General features: G+C 42.1%; 1 protein-coding gene across 1 annotated transcript in view; it reads left to right on the top strand.

Annotated features, from left to right (window-relative positions):
- The window catches only part of oxsr1a (oxidative stress responsive kinase 1a), a 38,098-nt gene extending 21,867 nt beyond the window's left edge, over positions 1 to 16,231 (top strand). Inside the window, exons 8-17 of the mRNA XM_062070302.1 lie at positions 2,568 to 2,701; positions 2,783 to 2,831; positions 2,902 to 2,967; positions 3,056 to 3,178; positions 8,369 to 8,404; positions 8,572 to 8,727; positions 8,794 to 8,899; positions 8,969 to 9,037; positions 10,513 to 10,577; positions 14,625 to 16,231. Of these exons, the coding sequence (XP_061926286.1) occupies positions 2,568 to 2,701; positions 2,783 to 2,831; positions 2,902 to 2,967; positions 3,056 to 3,178; positions 8,369 to 8,404; positions 8,572 to 8,727; positions 8,794 to 8,899; positions 8,969 to 9,037; positions 10,513 to 10,577; positions 14,625 to 14,699 (879 nt within the window). The 3' untranslated portion in view covers positions 14,700 to 16,231. The remainder of the gene's footprint in view (positions 1 to 2,567; positions 2,702 to 2,782; positions 2,832 to 2,901; positions 2,968 to 3,055; positions 3,179 to 8,368; positions 8,405 to 8,571; positions 8,728 to 8,793; positions 8,900 to 8,968; positions 9,038 to 10,512; positions 10,578 to 14,624) is intronic.
- The last annotated feature ends 3,068 nt before the right edge of the window (positions 16,232 to 19,299 follow it).

Below are 19,299 nucleotides of genomic sequence, written 5' to 3'. Positions count from 1 at the left end.
CCTTTTAACAACACTCCGTAAACATTTGGGAAATAAGGAGACCAATTTTTGAAACTTTTCAGGTGGAATTCTTTCCCATTCTTGCTTGATGTACAGCTTAAGTTGTTCAACAGTCCGGGGGTCTCCGTTGTGGTATTTTAGGCTTCATAATCCGCCACACATTTTCAATGGGAGACAGGTCTGGACTACAGGCAGGCCAGTCTAGTACCCGCACTCTTTTACTATGAAGCCACGCTGTTGTAACACATGGCTTGGCATTGTCTTGCTGAAATAAGCAGGGGCGTCCATGATAACGTTGCTTGGATGGTAACATATGTTGCTCCAAAACCTGTATGTACCTTTCAGCATTAATGGCCACACAAAAAGTCGGACAACTCAAACACCACACAAAGTTACACTATGACTCCTCAGTCATACGTGTGCTTATTCTACTGTCATTTATTATTAATGTTAATTTATTTATATTAATCATGGAATGCTGTTACTAGAGAAAGTTACAGGAATGCACACTTCATACTATGCTTACATTTCATTGTGCAACATGAGGATGTTTAAGGGGAACTAAATGTGATCTCTGAAAGGGGTACAAATGATTTCCAAAGCAGGACGCCCACCCAGACATATTGTACAATACTAATCCATAGCTTATGAAAAACAAGATTTCTTTTCATTTTCATTACAAGTGGGCCAAATCACTAATATTACAAAATAATCTCATGAAAATGACTCCTCATTTGAGTGTTATTATAAAAGATTGGTTTGAGGCAGGTGTGCTGCTGGTATTGCCACGTGTGATGTTGCTCACATGTGCTCCACTGAATGCTCGGGGAGTTTTTGTGTTTGCTCAGACACATGAACAATTAGAGGGAACATTGATTGTCGCAATTGTTGGATATGACTTTAAAGTATAACCAAGCATGCATCAATATAGCTCTTTTCTCAATGTAGGTGTACTGTCACCACCTGATACATCACACCCTGACTTATTTGGAGTTTTTTGCTGTTTTACTGTGTAGTGTTTTAGTTCTTGTCTCGCGCTCCTGTTTTGGTGGCTTTTTCTCTTTTGTTGGTATTTTTCTGTTGTCTTATATTTCCCGCATCGACTTTGTTTTAGCAATCAAGAATATTTCAGTTGTTTTTTATCCTTCTTTGTGGGGACATTGTTGATTGTCATGTCATGTTCGGATGCACACTGTGGATGCCGTCTTTGCTCCACAGTAAGTCTTTGCTGTCGTCCAGCATTCTGTTTTTGTTTACTTTGTAGCCAGTTCAGTTGTACTTTCGTTCTGCATAGCCTTCCCTAAGCTTCAATTCCTTTTCTTAAGGGCACTCACCTTTTTGTTTATTTTTGGTTTAAGCATAAGACACCTTTTTACCTGCATTTACAAAGCAATTAGCTACCGGCTGCCACATACTGATATGGAATTTTTTATTGGCATTTTCAAATACAGAAAAAAGTGCAAGTCGAAACAGTACAATTTTAAAGTCAGAAAATTCTTCACACCCTTTCCCTTAAAACCCAAATCCCCACCCACCCTCCCACCCCACTCAGGTCACACCAACAAGGGACATATGGGACAATCATATAACAAGTAAGACGACAAAGACAGACATCCTCACATACACACACACATACGAGGCCAGAGACAGACAAACAGGCTGAAAGGAGAGAAAGGGAGAAAATAAAATAAAAATAAAATAAAATAAAAATAAAATAATAATAATAAATAAAAGGGAGATTATTCCTCATCTGCGTCTGGGGATAAATCAAGAGAGTTGACATACAGCAAGAAAGGACTCCATGAGCTTTCAAACGCTTGAGCCGAGCCTTTTAGCGAAAACCTAAGTTTTTCTAGTTTTAGATAGTAGAGAACCTCTCTAATCCAACGGCCGTGTGATGGGGGGCGAGCCAGCTTCCAATTAAACAAAATCAATCGCCTGGCCAGCAAGGTCGTAAAAGCAACAGCGCGTTTTAATGATACCGGGCACATGTTATCGGGGCATACGCCAAAAATGGCTGATAATGGGTTGGGGGGAAAGTTTTGACCGTATGCTTTCCCGATCGTGTCAAAAATATCCTCCCAAAAGGAACATAGTTTAGAGCAGGACCAGAACATATGGACATGATCGGCCGGAGATTGTTTGAATCTATTGCAGGTATTGCTAACAGTGGGGTAGATTTTGGATAGTTTTGAGTTAGTATAATGAATTTATGGATTACTTTGCATTGGATGAGACTATGGCGGGCACATATTGAGGAGGAGTGAACCAGTTTCAGGGCAGAGTCCCAGTGTTGGTCGGATATGTTGGTATTAAGATCGCTCTCCCACGAGGCTCTTATCACAGATAGAGAGTTTGGAGCAACTGAAGCCAAAGAGCAAGGCAAAAAATGTTTTTAACCCAAATATGTGAAATTAGATCATCTCCCACGGCACACCAGACCGTATCTAGTGTGCCGCGGCACAGTGGTTGAAAAACACTGACCTACAGCATGAATGCACATTTATTTGCATCCAGCCAGTCCACTCAGTTGTAACATGGAAGCTGATGATCAAGCATGTGCGCAGGTGCTGATGCTGACTCTGCAGAACGACCCTCCCAGTCTGGAGACGGGCATCACAGATAAGGAGATGGTGAAGAAGTATGGCAAATCCTTCAGGAAGATGATTACTCAGTGTTTACAAAAGGACCCTGAAAAAAGGTCAGTTCCCGAATTGATGATGGCACCTTCATTTTGCTTTTCCTCCCTGCTCCATTTAATTCCCCCTTTTTTCCTATTTAGGCCTACAGCAGCTGAGTTACTGAAGCACAAATTCTTCACAAAAGCTAAGGCAAGTCTCCACTATTTTAAAATAGCTTTTGGTCATACGATCTCTGAAAAACTCGTTCTCCCTCTAATAGAACAATGAGCACCTGCAGGAGAGGCTTTTACATAAAGGTCCATCAATATCAGATCGATCAAAGAAGGTATGCCAACCTTGAATGAAGTACCCCCTCATGTGTTCCACTTTACCGAGGACTAACTGGGAGGTTGTTTTTTTTTGTAACTTTGAAGGTGAGACGGGTGCCAGGGTCCAGCGGCCGACTCCACAAGACAGAGGATGGCGGCTGGGAGTGGAGTGATGACGAGCTGGATGAGGAGAGCGAAGAAGGCAAAGCTGCTGTGGCGGCCCTGCGGGTGAGTGACAAGAAAATGATCCGGTTAATCCCAAAAGTAGATTCCAAACGTCATTCTCTATTCGCTCAATGTCCATCCAGCAGCACATGAAGCTGCTGGGTTATTTTTCAAAGCGTTTTAGCCGACAATTTAGCTTTTTTAGTGTAGTTCCCCTTTAAGGCTCAATCCGAATTCTCCCCTTCTTCTTCACCCTCCCCCTTAGCTTTAGCATCTAGTGCAGGGGTAGAATTCACTGAAATTAAAGTATTTCTTATATATATATATATATGTATATATATATATATATATATATATATATATATATATTAGTACAGTACACAGTAATGAAAACACAGTTGTTCTACTAACTGTACTGTACTTGTTGCTTACTTTAAAAAAACTTACCTTTCACTATTTGAGTAGCCTTTGTTCTGCCATTTGAGTACTGGCGAGCGTTCTCTGAATCCGGGAACATATCCATCACGGATTTGTTGAAAACATCCGCAAATAACAACGGGATGTTGCTTGCAAGGTGGCCCATAATACTGCGTTCCGCCGCCTTGTACTTCTCTGACCGTTCATGAGTAACTATACCCATTCGGCCACCGTGTTACTATGGGTTATACAAACCCCGTTTCCAAATCAGAATCAGAACAGTTTTATTGCCATTGTTTGAGAACGGGTTCACAAACTAAGAATTTTTCTTGGTGCAAACGTGCGACATAAAACACATATAACACATATTTGGTATAAAAAGAGCTGTGACTGAGCTATCAGATAGACTTAGAAGGGATTCAAGGAATTCAAGGAGCTGCTGTTAGGAGTTCTTGTTCATTTGCCTGATGGCCGAGGGGAAAAAACTGTTCAGGTGGCGGGAGGTGTGGGTCTGGATGGAGCGTAGTCTCCTGCCTGAGGGGAGAGGGGAGAATAGTGTGTGTCCAGGGTGAGAAGAGTCAGCTGTGATCCGACCCACACGCCTCCTGGTCCTGGAGGAGAACAAGTCCTGGAGGGATGGGAGCTTGCAGCCAATCACCTTCTCCGCAGCACGTACGATGCGTTGCAGTCTATTCTTATCCTGGACTGTGGCGCCGGGGAACCACACTGTGATGGAGGAGGTCAGGATGGACTCGATGATGGCTGACTAAAACTGCACCAGCATCTCGGTCGGCACCTTAAGTTTCCTCAGCTGCCGCAGGAAGTACATCCTCTGCTGGGCCTTCTTGATGAGGGAGCTGATGGTCAGCTCCCACTTGAGGTCCTGGGTGATGGTGGTGCCCAAGAAACGGAAGGAGTCCACAATGGGGACGGGGGTGGGAGAGTCAATCAGGGTGAGGGGGGATGGTGGGGCTGTGACTTCCCTGAAGTCCATGATCATCTCCACTGTTTTCTGGGCGTTCAGCTCCAGGTTATTGAGGCTGCACCAGGACGTCAGCCGGTCCACCTCTCTCCTGTAGGCGGACTCATCGCCATTCGAGATGAGCCCGATGAGGGTGGTGTCATCCGCAAACTTGAGCAGTTTTACGGATTGGTGACTGGAGGTGCAGCAGTTTGTATACAGGGAGAAGAGCCAGGGGGAGAGTACACAGCCCTGAGGAGTACCAGTGTTTGTGGTTCGACTGTCCGAGACAATCTTCCCCAGCCTTACGTGCTGTCTTCGGTCTGTCAGGAAGTCATTAATCCAACTGCAGAGGGAGTCGGGCACGCTGAGCTGGTAGAGCTTGTCTCGTAGCAGTCCAGGGAGGATGGTGTTGAAGGCAGAGCTGAAGTCCACAAACAGGATCCTAGCGTAGGTTCCTGGGGAGTCCAGATGCTCCAGGATGAAGTGGAGGGCCAGGTTCACTGCATCATCCACATACCTGTTGGCTCTGTAGGCGAACTGCAGTGGGTCCAGGAGGGGGGCGGTGATGTCCTTGAGGTGAGGCAGGACCAAGCGCTCAAAAGACTTCATGACCACAGACGTCAGCGCGACCGGCCTGTAGTCATTTAGTCCTGTGACCCGTGCTTTCTTGGGGACAGGGACAATGGTAGAGGTCTTAAAGCAGGACGGCACGCGGCATAGCTCCAGAGAGGTGTTAAAAATGTCAGTGAAGACAGGAGCCAGCTGGTCCGCACAGTGTCTGAGAGTGGAGGGGGAGACACCATCCGGCCCGGGGGCCTTCCGCGTATTCAGCTTCAAGAACTGCCGGCGTACATCCTCTTCTTTAATGGAGAGGGTCTTTACAGTCTTATTGTGTTTTTGGAGTCCTGTGATGTCATTGGAGTCCTTTGAGTCCTTTAACTCCTTTAATGATGTGCTGGCATTGGTGGGGAGGGTGATGGTGGGGGGAGCATGGCTTTGATGAGCTGAAGGCCGTTCATGACGACAGTAATGTGTGTTGAGGCCCTGAGCGAGAGTCCGGTCATTCAGGGCCTGGTGGGTTTTGGGCTTATAGTTCGTAAGGGCCCTTAGACCTCTCCAAACTGCCGCAGAATCATTGGAGCGGAACTGTTCCTGTAGACGGTTAGAGTACACAGATTTAGCTTTCTCCACTTCCCTGGTGAAGAGGTACTTCGCTTCTCTGTATGTACTTCGGTCCCCGCTTCTCCACGCAGCCTCCTTCTTCTTGCGCAGCTGTCGGAGCTTGGGTGTGAACCAGGGCTTGTCGTTGTTATAACAAACCGTGGTGCGCGTTGGAATGATGCGCGCCTCATTGAACTGTATGTATGAGGTCACAGTGTCCGTATACTCGTCCAGATTGTTCGTGGCCGCTCCAATTGCCTCCCAGTCTGTCGTTTCCCTACAAGCACGCAACTCGTCCACAGACTCGGCGGTGAAACACTTAATGTTCCTCATAACAGGTTTAGCCAGTTTCAGTCTCTGTCTGTATGAAGGGATTAAGTGCACCATCACGTGATCTGATAGTCCAAGAGCAGCGCGCGGGACTGCATGAAAAGCCTTGCTCAATGTAGTGTAGCAGTGATCCAGCGTGTTCTCCTCTCTGGTTGGGCATTTAATAAACTGTCTATACTTTGGTAATTCCTGGCTCAAATTTCCCTTGTTAAAGTCACCAAGCACGATAACAAGAGAGTCAGATATGAGTTGGGAAATGGTGTTAGATGTAAATATAAACGGAATACAATGATTTGCAAATCATTTTCAACCCATATTCAGTTGAATATGCTACAAAGACAACATATTTGATGTTCAAACTGATAAACTTTTTTTTTGTGTGCAAATAATCATTAACTTTAGAATTTGATGCCAGCAACACGTGACAAAGAAGTTGGGAAAGGTGGCAATAAATACTGATAAAGTTGAGGAATGCTCATCAAACACTTATTTGGAACATCCCACAGGTGAACAGGCAAATTGGGAACAGGTGGGTGCCATGATTGGGTATAAAAGCAGATTCCATGAAATGCTCAGTCATTCACAAACAAGGATGGGGCGAGGGTCACCACTTTGTCAACAAATTGTTGAACAGTTTAAGAAAAACCTTTCTCAACCAGCTATTGCAAGGAATTTAGGGATTTCACCATCTACGGTCCGTAATATCATCAAAGGGTTCAGAGAATATGGAGAAATCACTGCACGTAAGCAGCTAAGCCCGTGACCTTCGATTCTCAGGCTGTACTGCATCAACAAGTGACATCAGTGTGTAAATGATATCACCACATAGGCTCAGGGACACTTCAGAAACCCATTGTCAGTAACTACAGTTGGTCGCTACATCTGTAAGTGCAAGTTAAAACTCTCCTATGCAAGGCGAAAACCGTTTATCAACAACACCCAGAAACGCCGTCGGCTTCGCTGGGCCTGAGCTCATCTAAGATGGACTGATACAAAGTGGAAAAGTGTTCTGTGGTCTGACGAGTCCACATTTCAAATTGTTTTTGGAAACTGTGGACGTCGTGTCCTCCGGACCAAAGAGGAAAAGAACCATCCGGATTGTTATAGGCGCAAAGTGGAAAAGCCAGCATCTGTGATGGTATGGGGGTGTATTAGTGCCCAAGACATGGGTAACTTACACATCTGTGAAGGCACCATTAATGCTGAAAGGTACATACAGGTTTTGGAGCAACATATGTTGCCTTCCAAGCAACGTTACCATGGACGCCCCTGCTTATTTCAGCAAGACAATGCCAAGCCACGTGTTACATCAACGTGGCTCCATAGTAAAAGAGTGCGGGTACTAGACTGGCCTGCCTGTAGTCCAGACCTGTCTCCCATTGAAAAAGTGTGGCGCATTATGAAGCCTAAAATAGCACAAGGGAGACCCCCGGACTGTTGAACAACTTAAGCTGTACATCAAGCAAGAATGGGAAAGAATTCCACCTGAGAAGCTTCAAAAATGTGTCTCCTCAGTTCCCAAACGTTTACGGAGTGTTGTTAAAAGGAAAGGCCATGTAACACAGTGGTGAACATGCCCTTTCCCAACTACTTTGGCACGTGTTGCAGCCATGAAATTATAAGTTAATTATTATTTGCAAAAAAATAATAAAGTGTATGAGTTTGAACATCAAATATGTTGTCTTTGTAGCGCATTCAACTGAATATGGGTTGGAAAGGATTTGCAAATCATTGTATTCCGTTTATATTTACATCTAACACAATTTCCCAACTCATATGGAAACGGGGTTTGTAATTAGATGACCATAGTAACTCATTAGATGACCATAGTAACCAATTAGATGACCATAGTAACTCATTAGATGACCATAGTAACTAATTAGATGACCATAGTAACTCATTAGATGACCATAGTAACTCATTAGATGACCATAGTAACTCATTAGATGACCATAGTAACTCATTAGATGACCATAGTAACTAGTATATCATACAGATTCCAAGCATTGAAAGACTTAGTATAGTTGAAGACTTACGGTCATTAGAAAACATCACTACACATCATAATGACAGCTACACTTTACATCTTAAACATCTAAAAAAATGATTTGGGAATGTCCGGCGGGCCAGATTGAAAAGCTTAACTGGCCGCATGTGGCCCCCGGGCCTTAATTTGCCCAGGTTTGTTCTAACGTGTCTCTGGATGTGGGGTTCTAATCTCCTGTCATCTTGCTGATGTGATTGTCATGATGTCATTATGCGTTTAATGTCAACAACCTTTTGAGGGGGATTCCTAAAATGCTATCCATGAGTATAAATGTTGGGTGAATAAAATAATTGCATGTTTTTAATCCTGAAAATCTGTCATGTCCATTCTGCAGTCGCCCAGAGTGAGGGACGGATCCCAGACTATGGAGGTGAGCCCAATTATAGTGGACATGACCTGCAGACTTTCATTAATTTCTCACGTTGTTGTGATAAAGTGATCTGCATGAGCGTCTCATCTGTTTGTGGCCCCTTTAATTCCTCCCTCTCATGTGACTCCGCAAAGGCAGGAACTGACTCGCGTGTGTCGCCGTTTTAGATTTTCCAGCCACCAGATGGCTCCACAGGACACCTTCAGCCGCCGGCTGCAGTCAATGAGAACTTTGCTCCAGTGGGACAAAGTGGTGAAGGCGTTCAAACTCAAGTCCCTGCTCCAGCGCAGACAGTGAGCCCCTCACATGTACCCGCAACTCAGGTGAGACTGTTTTATATTTTCAACAACCACGCATTTGACCTGATGTCCGGTACGTTGCTGTTGCAGGAGCCCAATATATCTGACGCCAGCGTTCCCATCAGCCTGGTCCTCAGGTTGAGGAATCTCAAGAAGGAACTTAATGACATTAGGTTTGAGTTCATGTCCGGCAGAGGTATGATACATCATCTAATTTCGCTAAATGGCAAGATTTCCGCTAACGCTGCTCCACATATGTCTTCAGATTCTGCCGACGGAGTGTCTCAGGAGTTAGTTTCAGCTGGCTTGGTTGATGGGAGAGATTTAGTTATTGGTAAGTCTAAAAACCGAGGCATTTTCAGATATTTCCGCATGTGTACCAGAGGTTTATTTATCAGAATTTCCTTTTTTTTTTTTTGTGAAACGTCAGGTAGTTTTTCTAGATGGGTTTATTATTAAATCACAGTTTACATGCTCCAAGTTAAAGGCCTACTGAAATTAATTTTTTTTAAATTTAAACGGGGATAGCAGATCCATTCTATGTGTCATACTTGATCATTTCGCGATTTTGCCATATTTTTGCTGAAAGGATTTAGTAGAGAACATCGACGATAAAGTTTGCAACTTCTGGTCGCTGATAAAAAAAGCCTTGCCTGTACCGGAAGTAGCGAGGATGAAAGATTTGTGGATGAGGTACGTGAGAGTGAAGGACTAGAGTGCAGTGCAGGATGTATCTTTTTTCGCTCTGACCGTAACTTAGGTACAAGGGCTCATTGGATTCCACACTTTCTCCTTTTTCTATGTGGATCACGGATTTGTATTTTAAACCACCTCGGATACTATATCCTCTTGAAAATGAGAGTCGAGAACGCGGAATGGACATTCACAGTGACTTTTATCTCCACGACAATACATCGGCGAAGCACTTTAACTATGGAGCTAACGTGATAGCATCGGGCTTAACTGCAGATAGAAACAAAATAAATAAACCCCTGACTGGAAGGATAGACAGAAAATCAACAATACTATTAAACCATGGACCTGTAACTACACGGTTAATGCTTTCCAGCCTGGCGAAGCTTAACAATGCTGTTGCTAACGACGCCATTGAAGCTAACTTAGCTACGGGACCTCACAGAGCTATGCTAAAAACATTAGCTATCCACCTACGCCAGCCCTCATCTGCTCATCAACACCCGTGCTCACCTGCATTCCAGCGATCGACGGAGCGACGAAGGACTTCACCCGATCATCGATGCGGTCGGCGGCTAGCGTCGGATAGCGCGTCTGCTATCCAAGTCGAAGTCCTCCTGGTTGTGTTGCTGCAGCCAGCCGCTAATACACCGATCCCACCTACAGCTTTGATAAACAGATGTTTATTGGGATAAGGTAAACATTGGTTCAGTACTTTAACATAAAGTGTTTGATTGTGAGGCATTAAAAGCCTGGACCGATTTTTACTAAAGAGTTTTGTTCGCGTTTTTTGATGTGTGTATCAAATTTGGTGAGTTTTGAAGCATGTTAAGAGGGTCAAAGTAGTGCGCAAAGCTGCGGAAAAATAATAATAATAATAAACCTGACAATAACAATAGGTCCTTTCGTCCCAATGCAAAAGGACTCCCGTTGGGATTCCTTTTACATGGGCTGTGCGGGCCCTAAAAAAAACCTGCACATAGCATAGACCTAACGAATCGATGACTAAATTATTCGGCTACTATTTTAATAATCGATTTAATCGATTAGTTGTTGCAGCCCTAGTTGTAATTATTTTCTACATGACTACTGATTTCCTCTTTGTCTTTATTGTAGTTGCTGCCAATCTGCAAAAGATTGTGGACGATCCTCTCAATAACAGAAATGTCACTTTTAAGCTGGTAAGTCAACAAATCCTGTATTTCTTCATCAAAAAGTGCCGGCAGCTTCCTTTTGTGGTTCGCTGTTTGTGTCGTTTTCCTTTAGTTCTGGTTCTGTGTTCCTATTACCGGTTTTGTGTGGAATGCATCGCACCGCAGGTTTGACCTCTTAAGCAGGACAAATGTACCATTTGAGTGTCGTGTAGATGTTCAGGGATGTGATCACCCTTTGAAAGGAGGAAAATTGAGAAATAAATAAAAATGTCTATCGGCACTAAATGTTGCCGCGCAAACCCCGAAAGAAAATGTTGAAAATCAAGACTACATTTCTTGCAATTGGGTGCCTTTCTACACCTTTAGACTTATTTTCATCTACCAACCTCTTTTGGCTGTCTTCTTGACACGTGCATGTCCCATTTAATGTACCACAAACATTTATGAGTAGATAATTTACTAACATTATTGACATGCATGCAAAAAAACTCAGAAAACATTTTCTGTAGCCACGCCCCCTCAGGTAATATAGGTGCGTTGCACCCTCGTGACCCAGAGGCACATCCGGGCACTTCCGGGTTTCAGGCGATGGTCTTAGCCCCATTAGGCTACTGTTTATTCACCTGAATCTGTGCAGATTTAGGCTTATTTTGGAAGGTTTCGAGGTTACGGAAAAAGCTGGCAACATAGTTGCCAGAATTTTTGTGTTAAATTAACATTGGGTTTTGCACGATTATATTGTTAATGTAAAAGCAGCACAAGTTCCTTTTTTATTGTGGCAACTTAGCTGCCAGTTTTTCTACTGTAAAAACTAGAGATGTCCGATAATGGCTTTTTTGCCGATATTCCAATATTGTCCAACTCTTAATTACCAATTCCGATATCAACCGATACCGATATATACAGTCGTGGAATTAACACATTATTATGCCTAATTTTGTTGTGATGCCCCGTTGGATGCATTAAACAATGTAACAAGGTTTTCCAAAATAAATCAACTCAAGTTATGGAAAAAAATGCCAACAAGTCACAAAGTGCGTTATTTTTTTTTAACATGCCTCAAAACAGCAGCTTGAAATTTGGGACATGCTCTCCCTGACAGAGCATGAGGAGGTTGAGGTGGGCGGGGTTGAGTAGCGTGGGGGTGTATATTGTAGCGTCCCGGAAGAGTTAGTGCTGCAAGGGGTTCTGGGTATTTGTTCTGCTGTGTTTACCGTATTTCCTTGAATTGGCGCCGGGAATATGGTATTCGCATGCCTCGAATTACAGCCGGGTCAAACTCGTTTCACAAAATAATTAGCGCATGCTTGGCACTTCCGCCGGGTCAAATATGAGTCATTAAATGAACTGGTGGTAGAGGGCGCTGGTGATCCTTCTTGCGACTGCTGGTACTGCAGAAGAGTGCTGCAGAAGAAGACAACCGGCAGCAAGAGTGCGCAGCCATTGTTTGCTTGGACTTTTACCATGGAGGATTACATATCTAAAATAAAACAGTTTTCTAAACTGGACTTTCAATCGAAGCAGGAGGTAATACTTAAAAGGAAGATCTCCATCGAGACAGAGAGACTTTTAAAACTGAAGAAAGATAAGGAAGACTTCTATATCGATGCTTTTCTTCAAAAGGAGCTGGCATGGACTCATTTATACCTAAAGGTAAGACAATAATAACGTTTTTTTAATTAAATGTGCTTTTCATGATAAGGTAAGCGCCGGAGTGAGAAGAGGTTTTAAAATAATTAGCGCATGCTTGGCCATCCCGCAGGCTTCTGGTAAGCGCCAGAGTGACAGGAGGTTTTAAATTAATTAGCGCCCCTGCGGCTATTCAAGGAAATACGGTATGTTGTGTTACGGTGCGGATGTTCTCCCGAAATGTGTTTGTCATTCTTGTTTGGTGTGGGTTCACAGTGTGGCGCATATTTGTAACAGTGTTAAACTTGTTTATATGGTAACCCTCAGTGTGACCTGTATGGCTGTTGACCAAGTATGCCTTGCGTTCACTTGCGTGTGTGAAAAGCCGTAGATATTATGTGACTGGGCCGGCACGCAAAGGCAGTGCCTTTAAGGCACGCCCCCAATATTGTTTTCTAGGTTGAAATCGGGAGAAATTCGGGAGAATGGTTGCCCCGGGAGATTTTTCGGGAGGGGCACTGAAATTTGGGAGTTGAAAATGGGGAGGGTTGGCGAGTATGACTGGGAGATGCGAATTAGAGATGCGCGGTTAGCGGGCACACCCGCGGAGTCCGCGGGTTGGGCGGTTGCATGATGAAAAAAATAGATTTTAAATAGATTCGGGCTGGTGGCGGTTGAACCAATTCAGAAAAAAAAATACATAGTTAAATGTTGTTACCCATGTGAATGATCGAGGGCGAGTTCTTTGTTTCTTTAGGTGGGTTTATTGTAGGCAGTTTTCATGAAAGTCCACCCAGTGCGGCAACATCACACAACAACAACAGTCACGTTTTTGTCCTACCGTAAAGCAGGTCGTCTGCCGTAAACAGCAATGCTGTGACAGTCTCAAACAGGGCAACACTGCCATCTAGTGTACATGCATATGTGACAACCCACATACGAAAAACGAGCAGCGCTCTTTGAAACAGGCAATTATTCATCAGGCACTGCTGCAGCTGTCACGCCAAATTTCTTCCCCCCTATAAAAGCCTTCCCCCCACCCCCATTTACTTCCGGGGCTGCGTCCAATAAAGTTACAAAGTTGCCGGGGGTCCTTAACCCGCACGCGACTGTCCTGTTTCGCGCCTGTACAAAAAAAAAAAACAATCATCAATTTCTTCAGATTCCAGCAGCTGTCAAAGACGAAGTATCCTTCCGGCGACGGGCAGTCAAAGCCGAAGTGCTATCGATCGCTGTCAATGACGTAAGAGGAAACATGACCACGGAAGTAAATGGGGGGGAGAAGGTTTTTGTAGGGGGAAGAAATTGTGGGCGTGGTTGGGCCGGGGTCGTGGTTGGGGGCGTGGTTAAGAGGGGAATATATTTAAGCTAGAATTCACCAACTCAAGTATTTCATATATATATATATATATATATATATTTTATTATACATATAAATAAAAGAAATACTTGAATTTCAGTGTTCTGGAGGCTTTCCAGTAGATGGCAGTATTGTCCTGTTTAAGAGTGTCACAACATTGCAGTTTACGGCAGACGAACTGCTTTACGGTAGACGAAAACGTGACTGCTGTTGTTGTGTGTTGTTACCGCGCTGGGAGGACGTTAATGAAACTGCCTAACAATAAACCCACATAAGAAACCAAGAACTCGCCCTCGATCATTCTACAGTTATAACGTGATTGGGCAGGCACGCTGTTAATATTGTGGGAAAGCGGACATGAAAACAGACTGTCGCCGCTGTCCCCACTCAGGTCCGCATTGAGCTGGAGGGGGCGTGGCCTCCAGCTCCGGCTGAATACCGGGAGTCTCCCGGTAAAACCGGGAGGGTTGGCAAGTATGCTCTAATGCGTGGCCAAGAGATATTATTGAGTGGCACGCATTGAATGTCTCTGCTGCATTGGATCAGTCTCATTTCTTTAACAGGAATGCCTTGTATCGTCTATATTAGATATATAACAACGGGTGGGTGGCGGGCGGTTGTGGTTTTGATAAAATGTTAGTTCGGGTGGATGGCGGGTGGATGACGACTTTTGTGATGCGGTTGCGGATGAAATAATTGCCTATCCGCGCATCTCTAACGCAAATGCTCTGTACTTCTCCCTACGTCCGTGTACCACTCCGTACAGCTGCGTTTTAAAAAGTCATACATTTTACTTTTTGAAACCGATACCGATAATTTCCGATATTACATTTGAAAGCATTTATCGGCCGATAATATCGGACTGCCGATATTATCGGACATCTCTAGTTTTAATTGATTTTTTTTTTTTTTAAACGCGGAAGTGATATTTTGATGCGAAATTTCATGTGCCTGAATGTTGGGTGAAACAAAATACAAAAACGGAATCATACGAAAAGTGGTGCATACAAAAAAAAAACCGAGGCACCACTTCAAGAAGTTTTTACCTTCTTCTCCACTCACATGTCTTACGTTTGTTCCCCCAGGCATCTGGTGTGGAGGAGTCCGAAATTCCCGACGACATTAAACTCATCGGATTCGCGCAGCTCAGCATCAGCTAAGTGAAAGGGGAGCGCGGCAAAAAGACAGCATCTACTGGCAATGCGCAGCCGCATTCTAGTAAATTTCTATGACGCCACTGCTGCCAAAGAGGACGACGACGAGACGTGAAGCTGGCAAGGGACGTGACACTTCAGCAAAGATGCGCGAGGACCACACGGAGAGGAGGGCTCAGTACATCACAGGAACACACTTGAAACGTTTACAGTGCGCTTATTCATGGGAGAGGACATGCGATCAATTATATCAAGTCATATTCCCCAATCCTCCCCCGCCCTGTCTTCATTCATAAGCACAACCCAAAAACGTCTCCTGCCAGTACTGGAAATGATGCCTTCCCAACGGCCGCCTCCTCGTGTTTGTTTTTTTTAATTTCGTACTCAAACTGTGCCACAACAGTCGAGACAAAGTCGTGCCACCTTAAAAAATGACACTTTATGCTACACTGAATTTGACCAGTGAAAATGAAGCCTTAGTTAATACAATTGCCTCTTATTTAAAAAAAACAACAACAACCAGAATACTTGTTATTGGCGGAAATATTTGCATGCATTGCTCACATGTTCGAAAAAATATTATAAAGAGAAAATGGAAAATGTAATCCACCCCATTTTTGAAGAGCTGAAGCGGAATATCGTCCCTTATAGTCCAAACACAACCAAAGAGATCAGGCTGTGACTAAACCGTTTCAAACACACAAACCCTCTGCAGCTGCTCTGGCTTACAATTACAATTAGTCCATCAGAAGTATTCTAGTAGCCTGGCCTGATATTTTTATCCTATGCAATAGTTCTCGCTGTTGGCTACTAGCACCTATTCTTGGCTGAATTCAATGTGTCTGTACCGCAATATTTCAAGGAGCAAGGTAGCGCCACAATTGAATACTTCGATACGCATCCTGGCAACACGAATGATTGACAGACCTACGTTTGCTTCTGTAGGGGTTTTTTTTTTTTGTAAAGTAGTAACCTTGCATGTTTATTTCATTGCTCTTAACAGCTTTTTTTGGGGGAAATCCTAAATAGAGCTCTGGAGCGTTGAGTCCACGCTGGTTTGGTTTCGAAGGCTGCCGGGGTTTGAAGGTGTGTGTAAGCCCACGTTGAAACATGTTTCACCCAAGTAAACGTTGATGGAAAGGGGACACTTCACCCAAACAGACGAGATTTTCCTTTAATAACCACAATTTGATGGTTGAGTTGTCCGTCACAGATGGTTTTTATGGTAGTCCATGATGCTTTTTCGCTGTTTTTGAACTGGAAAAACTCACAATCTCATCAAGTGTATATTTTTAATTTCCAGTCAAACTAAACAAACTTAATACAAGTCACAAACCCCTGAATAGTGTTTTTTCAGTCAGACATACAGTACAGGCCAAAAGTTTGGACCCACCTTGTCATTCAATGCGTTTTCTTTTTATTCATGACTATTTACGTTGTAGATTGTCAGTGAAGGCATCAAAACTATGAATGAACACATGTGGAGTTATGTACTTAACAAAAAACACGTTTTATATTCTAGTTTCTTCAAAATAGCCACCCTTTGCTCTGATTACTGCTTCGCACACTCTTGGCATTCTCTCGATGAGCTTCAAGCACACCTGTGAAGTGAAAACCATTTCAGGTGACTACCTGTACCTGAAATGGTTTCTCATTGAGCGAATGCCAAGAGTGTGCAAAGCAGTAATCAGAGCAAAGGGTGGCTATTTTGAAGAAACTAGAATATAAAACATGTTTTCAGTTATGTCACCTTTTTTGGTTATTAAGTACATAACTCTACATGTGTTCATTCATAGTTTTGATGCCTACAGTGACAATCTACAATGTAAATAAATAGTCATGAAAATAAAGAAAACGCACTGAATGAGGTGTGTCCAAACTTTTGGCCTGGACTGTAAGAACTTGTTTTTAGGCAATAGATCCTCTGCGGGGGGAAAAAAATACTACTTTTGAGCATCACAAGATTGTTGTAAGACACAAAACTCCACAATACTAGTAAATATAGCTAATAATAAGTTTCAAGATCAATTCAGTTTTTAACTCTTAAATGTAATACAATTTTGACTTGTTCCATTGGCAGATTATTTTTGAAAATCTGGCCATAGAACAAATCAAAATTGAAATTGGTAAGATGTCCTGAAATAAAACATTTAAGCTTCAAAAAATTAAAAAATTATCTTGAAATCATCTAATAAAAACATTAGCTATAGTTACTACTATTGTGAAGTTCTGGGTCAGATCTATTGCCTAAAAACAACTGAAAAATGACTATTCGGGGAATTGTGACTTGCATTAAGTATGTTTGGACAATTTGACTAGAAATGACAAATACATGCTTGGTGAGATTGTGAGTTTTTCCAGTGGTTGGGCTAGGAACAAGTCACAAACCCCTGAATAGTGTTTTTTCAGTGAGACATAAGAACTTGTTTTTAGGCAATAGATCTTCTGTGGGGAAAAATACTACTTTTGAGCATCACAAGTTTGTTGTAAGACACAAAACTCCACAATACTAGTAAGTAAGACAATCTGAAATGAACAAAATCTGCCAATAGAACAAATCAAATTGTGTTGGTAAGATTTCTTGAAATAAAACATATTTAAGCTTCAGAAATTGAAAAATGATCTTGAAATGATCAAAAAACAAACATTAGCTATAGTTACTAGTATTGTGAAGTTCTGTGTCTTACAACAAACTTGTGATACTCAAAAGTAGTATTTTTTTTCTCAGATCTATTGCCTAAAAACAACTGAAAAATGACTATTCAGGGAATTGCATTAAGTTTGTTTGGACAATTTGACTAGAAATGACAAGTACATGCTTGGTGAGATTGTGAGTTTTTCCAATGGTTGGGCTAGGAACAAGTCACAAACCCCTGAATGGTGGTTTTTCAGTGAGACATAAAAACTTTTTTTTAGGCAATAGATCGTCTGTGGGGAAAAAATACTACCTTTGAGCATCACAAGTTTGTTGTAAGACACAAAACTCCACAATACTAGTAAGTAAGACAATCTGAAATGAACACAATCTGCCAATAGAACAAATCAAATTGTCTTGGTAAGATTTCTTGAAATTGTCCAAAAAAACCCATTATCTATAGTTACTAGTATTGTGAAGTTCTGTGTCTTACAACAAACTTGTGATACTCAAAAGTAGTATTTTTTTTCTCAGATCTATTGCCTAAAAACAACTGAAAAATGACTATTCAGGGAATTGCATTAAGTTTGTTTGGACAATTTGACTAGAAATGACAAATACATGCTTGGTGAGATTGTGAGTTTTTCCAATGGTTGGGCTAGGAACAAGTCACAAACCCCTGAATAATGTTTTTTCTGTGAGACATAAGAACTTGTTTTTAGGCAATAGATCTTCTGTGGGGGGAAAAATACTACTTTTGAGCATCACAAGTTTGTTGTAAGACACACCACTCCACAATACTAGTAAGTAAGAACATTTTAAATTAACAAAATCTGCCATTAGAACAAATCAAAATTGTCTTGGTAAGATTTCTTAAAATAAAACATTGAAGCTTCAGAAATTGAAAAATGATCTTGAAATTATCAAAAAACAAAACATTATCTATAGTTACTAGTATTGTGAAGTTCTGGGTCTTACAACAAACTTGTGATGCTCAAAAGTAGTATTTTTTTCTCTATTGCCTAAAAACAACTGAAAAATGACTATTCAGGGAATTGCATTAAGTTTGTTTGGACAATTTGACTAGAAATGACAAGTACATGCTTGGTGAGATTGTGAGTTTTTCCAGTGGTTGGGCGATGAACAAGTCACAAACCCCTGAATAGTGTTTTTTCAGTGAGACATAACTTGTTTTCAGGCAATTGATCGATAGAATTCGCCTTTTGAGCATCACAAGTGTGTGGTAAGCCACAATACTAGTAAGTAATAGAATCTGACATGAACATAATCTGAGAAAATCTGCCAATAGAACACATCAAAATTGTCTTGGTAAGAGTTCTTGACATAAAACATATTTAAACTTCAAAAATTGAAAAATGATCTTGAAATTATCAAATAAAAACATTAACTATAATTAGTATTGTGAAGTTCTGTGTCTTCTGCTATTTTTTTTCCTCAGATCTATTACCTAAAAACAACAGAAAAATGACTATTCAGGGAATTGTGACTTGCATTGAGTTTGTTTGGACAATTTGACTAGAAATTGAAATACATACTTGGTGAGATTGTGAGTTTTTCCAGTGGTTGGGCTAGGAATGGGCTAATTAATCCATTAGTTAATATTATGTGGTAAAAAGGATTGCACTACATAGTTTAAGGTCTAAAGAGGCTTGTCCCAATAATGACACGTTTGATATTAATGTAGGAAAGTGTTAATTTCCCCAAGTAATCATGTTGTCGAATGCCTATCCATATGGATCAGGCAAAAAAACGAAAAATACTCTCAATTTGCGTCTCTCTTATTTGGGTGGCCCTACGTTCTTGATGTGTTTTATCATTGAAAAAGCAAGTTCAACGCAATTACTACGAGACTTCTCTGCGAAGTGCTTATTCTGGATGGTCAAAATTGCTAAATGAAGACCCCAGAAATACCAGTTTCGGTGGAGTGACCCTTCCAGAGACCCTTCCAAT

Source organism: Entelurus aequoreus, linkage group LG14 (genome assembly GCF_033978785.1).
Source record: "Entelurus aequoreus isolate RoL-2023_Sb linkage group LG14, RoL_Eaeq_v1.1, whole genome shotgun sequence".
Lineage (NCBI taxonomy): Eukaryota > Metazoa > Chordata > Actinopteri > Syngnathiformes > Syngnathidae > Entelurus > Entelurus aequoreus.
Note: the sequence above shows the minus strand (reverse complement) of the source record. Positions and strands in the feature narration are given on the sequence as shown.